We start from the raw sequence: 4391 nt of genomic DNA on the forward strand, positions 1-4391 counted from the left end.
TTCCAACTGTAAAGCTCCAGTGTGTTACATGAGGACCCCAATTCACATCCCTTAAGGCATGGGGACCGAAGACCCAGAGAGACAAGGTGGCTCAGGGGAGCAGGAAGGGGGCGGGGAGTCTGTTGAGGCTGGGGAGGGGAGTGGGGAGCAGGCCGACCTGCAAGGCCTGAGATGGCACTATGAACAGCTGAGATTCCAAGCAGCTGCAGCTACACTCCTCTTCCACCGAGAATGCTACTGTGTCCCCTCCCCCACTGCCCAAAAATGAAGATTCAGGAAACCTTTGCTAAAGGCGTTTCCCCTGACTGAGACTCCCAGCCCCAGGGAGCAGTGGACACATGGCCCAAGGGAGGTTGTTCTAAGGAGAAGAGCAAAGCCGAGAGAAGAGAAAACATCTTCGCAGTCAGTCATCTACCACACCTGGCCACATACTGCCACCCTCAGGGACCTTAGAGGGGGACCAAGGCAGGCAAGGTCTTCAGGTTTCACTCTCCTGGAACCATCACCTGAACCCACCAGTCCTGAACGGCCACCTATTGCCTCTCTCAGGCAGTCTCCCTGAAGACTTAAGAATTCAAGAGCTGCTGCGTGGTGGTGGCACATGCCTTTAATCCAAACAGAGGCAGAGGTAAACGGATCTCTAGGCCAGCCTGGTCTACAGAGTGATTCCAGGACAACCAGGGCTGCACAGAGAAACCCTGCCCCAAACAGCCCTCCCCCACTAAAACCAAACCAAACCAAAAACCAAAGAGAGTTTGAGAGCCAAACCCATGCCTCCTGTCAGGAAATCAGGGCTACCTGGTCCTGAGACCCACTAAGGGCAGTCCACTAGGGCCAGGGGTTCTGAGGCTGCTGATGGCTGGACAAACCTAAGTAGCCCCTGGGTCGAGCCCCTGAGCAGGAAGATCCTGGACACACAGTCCGTTCTTTCACTCCTAACGCCTCCCCAGTCATTCTGGCCCCCCTCCCCAAAAGCTGGTCTTGGAGTTCAGAGTGTTGGGGTGCCTAGAGCTTCCCATGGCACTAGGCAAGGGGTCCAGGCTTGCACCGCACCTCCCAGCCCCCATCCTACTGAGAAAAATCCCAGAATCACCAAGGCCAAAGGTTCTACCACTTCTTCTCCAAAACCAACCATCCTCACCAGAGTCTGCCGTCTGTCTTCCAGGCTGTGCAGCTATGAGTCATTCACCAGCTTCTTAAAACGGACTCCAATTTATTTATTGAAAATATCACAATGGCTGGGCATGTATCACACGCCTTTGGTCCCATCACTTGGGCGGAAGAGGCAGGAGGATCTCTGTGAGTTCAAGGCCAACCTGGTGTACATGGTGAGTTCCAGGCCAGCCAAGGCTACACAGTGAGACTCTGTCTTGGAAAACCAAAAGAAAAGGAAAGATCATAACACACAGAATGCCAATATCCCTCCTCATAAATAAAGGTAGTGGATAAAAAGACAAAATGAAGGAATGCTATAAAACTGGACAGTTCCCAGCTGCTTTAAGCTCTGGGTTTGGGCCTGGAGGAGGACTTGTGCTCTGGGAGAATACAACATACTAAGCCTTTCTTACTCTGGCTTGTGCTTTGTAATGGAGACCCTATGTCCCCTAAAAACATTCCAGAAAAACACGGGATTCTATTTTTTTCAGCAATGCTGGCCCAGAGAGTCCCTCTGCCTCCTGCGGTGGGGGAAGATCTACACTCACAGTCTCACGTCCATCATACCTGAGCACACCCAAGCTCCCTCCCCCTGTACGTGATCTCATTCGAAGCCCAGTCGATCCTACTGAACACTGCCTGCCTCATGAGGCCCTGGAGGTCACCGCTGGCTCAGGTGAGACACCAGGTAGACCAGGCCCACAAGCAGGAGGCCACGAACCCCTAGCATCATGAGCAGGAAGAGCAGGAGGATGGAGGTCACAGGCTCTACCACGTGGTTCCCAAGATGCCATTGTGGGAAGCCCATGTTCACCAGCTGCCGGTTCAGGTCACTGAAAGGAGATTGGGCAGCACCCAGTCGGGCACCTGCCTGCTGCTGGTGGGGTCCAGGGCCCCCTGGAGGTGCACTGTGGCCTCTGTTGAAAAAGCCCTGGAAGATGAAGACAAGACAAATGAGTCTAGAGGAAGCTTCCTCGGAACTGAGGCACCAACCAGGAGACTCCAGGCTGGGCCCCGCCCTCCCCCATAACCATCCTACAACCGTGCTTCCTTCCTGGGAACAACCAAGGCACAAAATCTCAGAGCCTATGTTCCCCTGGAAAAAGGCGGCCAGGATGGATGGGAAAGGAGGGGGGAGGGGAGGGAGGGGGAGAGGAGAGGAGAGGAGAGAAGAGGGATGAGGCACACACAGTAGTAGGTACCCTTGGGTCGGCACTCTCTCCATAATGAACCAGCATCTCATCTCCATCCCATCTTCTAGAGATGTTGGCTCCAGTAGCATTTGCAAATCCCACCAAAAGAGAGTGAGTCCCTAGGTTTGAGGTCTAAGGGGGGCTCCCTCCCCAGAAGGCAGGAGTCAGACAGTAAGTCCATTCTTACTCAGCTAGACACTGTGGAGAGAGCTTCAGACTACATAGAGTAGTGGGCTTCAACCTGTGAGTCGTGACCACCTTTGGGGGTCAAACGACCCTTTCACAGAGGTCACCTGAGACCACTGGAAAACACGCGTATTTACGTTACGGTTCATAACAGTAGCAAAACTGTAGTTACGCAGGAGTGATGAAAATAATTCTAAGATCGGGGGGTCAGCACAAGATGAGGAACTGTATTACAGGGTCACAGCATTAGGAAGGTAGAGAGACACTGCTACAGAAGGTAAGAAGGCAGTTTGAGACTTCTGGGAGTTGGGACCAGCCGCTACCCTTCTCTTCAGGATGGATACCTACCTGCCGGGGGCTGCTATTCCTCTGTTGGGTGGTAGTCCTCACTCGGGGGTCATCATCCTGAACGATCTCCCCATTGGCCAAGATCCTCACCATTCTCCCTAGACGCTGTGAATTTCTGCTGGGCTGGACCTGCAATAAAAGCTGATTGTTGTCTAGAGACTGCAAACAGATCTTTCCCCTGACCTCAAAGGGCCTGCTACAGATAATGGGTTAATCGAGAGAGGATGTTTTTCAGTAGCGGTCATATGGTAACCCACCCTTGGCAGGTGCTTGTCCTATTAATGAAAACAGGTAAAAATAATGCAAGCAAGGAAGGGGGAGGGGGAGGGGAGGTCGGTCCCAGGGCCCTGGCCAAGTTGTGCACACCCATAATCAGCCACTAGGACTCCAGGAAGTACAGACTGGAAGGTCAGGGGTTAAAGGTCAGCTTCAGCTAAGTGAAACCCTGCCCCAAAAAAGAAACAAGAGGGAAGGCAGTATTTTGTATGCTAACTTAAAAGAAAAGAAAAGAAAAGAAAAGAAAAGAAAAGAAAAGAAAAGAAAAGAAAAGAAAAGAAAAGAAAAACAAGAAACGGGGTTAGGGCGCGGTTTCAAAGCATTGCCAAAAGCCAAAAGAGCAAGGGCTAAGGATCTGTCTGAATCCCCTAAGGTCACCACCCGGTGGCAGAACCCGGGGCTGGGGAGGGCGGACCTCCGCTGCAGAGAGCACCCCCCCCCCCCCCGTCCCATGGCTGCAGGGAGCACCCATGCTAAAGGACGAGGTTCATCCCTCCCACCTCACGGGGTGTGAGCTGCAACTGCAGCTCCAGCTCTGGGGGACCCCAGCTTTGCAGCTCTACCTGCCAGGCCAGGCCCTGTCACCCAAGGAGCTCCTCCGTGCTCCTCTCAACGCTCTACCTGCCGGGGCACCTAGGCAGGCTGGGCCAGGGGAGGAGCGCAGCGTGGAGCGCCAGGGTCGCGGTTCCGCGCGGCGTCATCCCGCAGGCTGGGCCACCCGTGCCCCTGCAGCACCTCGGTCAGGCGTGGCTCCAGGGCCCGCAGCGGTGGGGAGGGGCGCGGACCCGGACCCGGCGCCAGTACCACCCACCTGCGCGCACCGCTCTCCGGGCTCGACGTCCAAGGGCGGCCGCTTCCTCCCACCTGACTTTACAGGAAGCGCGCACCGCGGGGCGAGGCCCGGCAGGATCCCTCTGCCGGCTGCCGGGGGAACTGCAGCTGCGCAATGGGAGAGGGAGGAGAAGGAGGGAGAAGGGAGGGCGAGGAGTTAGTTGCTAGACTAGGGAAAGGAGAAAGGAGGAGGGAGAAGGATTGGGATGGGGAAGAGGACAAGGGAAGAAGAAATCACATAAAAGCCCAGGACCGGGATGTCTCGGTTGGGACAAGAGAAGTAGACCGGGATGTCCCGTTTGGTGGAAGAGAAGTAGGCACAAACTGAGCCTACAGGTTTACAAATCTGCTCAGATCTACCCAGGTAACTCTGCCAGTGTCACTTGAGAAGGACCCAGCCCC

At 54.9% G+C, this 4391-nt stretch overlaps 1 protein-coding gene across 3 annotated transcripts; it reads right to left on the reverse strand.

Annotated features, from left to right (window-relative positions):
- Positions 1–1196: 1196 nt before the first annotated feature.
- On the reverse strand, positions 1197–4024 carry Fam241b (family with sequence similarity 241 member B). 3 transcript variants are annotated; one of them, NM_001434622.1, is made up of 3 exons: positions 3970–4024; positions 2883–3011; positions 1197–2086 (listed from the first exon to the last, which is right to left on the reverse strand). In NM_001434622.1, exons 2-3 carry the CDS (start codon positions 2973–2975, stop codon positions 1817–1819), a joined length of 363 nt encoding a protein of 120 aa, NP_001421551.1. In that variant the 5' UTR covers positions 2976–3011; positions 3970–4024; the 3' UTR covers positions 1197–1816. The 3 variants fall into 3 exon arrangements, with proteins under 3 accessions (NP_001421551.1, NP_001421552.1, NP_001120924.1); NM_001434623.1 differs by having other exon boundaries at positions 3780–4003; NM_001127452.2 differs by having other exon boundaries at positions 3722–4003.
- Positions 4025–4391: the final 367 nt, after the last annotated feature.

The sequence above is a fragment of the Rattus norvegicus genome, chromosome 20 (genome assembly GCF_021556685.1).
Source record: "Rattus norvegicus strain SHRSP/BbbUtx chromosome 20, alternate assembly SHRSP_T2T, whole genome shotgun sequence".
NCBI classification, from domain to species: Eukaryota; Metazoa; Chordata; class Mammalia; order Rodentia; family Muridae; genus Rattus; species Rattus norvegicus.

Coding starts and splice junctions, on each gene's coding strand:
- Fam241b (NM_001434622.1), bottom strand. CDS start 2,975: ATGGTGAGGATCTTGGCCAATGGGGAGATCGTTCAGGATGATGACCCC. Junction 2,087..2,882: donor GGAATAGCAGCCCCCGGCAG/GTAGGTATCCAT, acceptor TTCATCTTCCAG/GGCTTTTTCAACAGAGGCCA.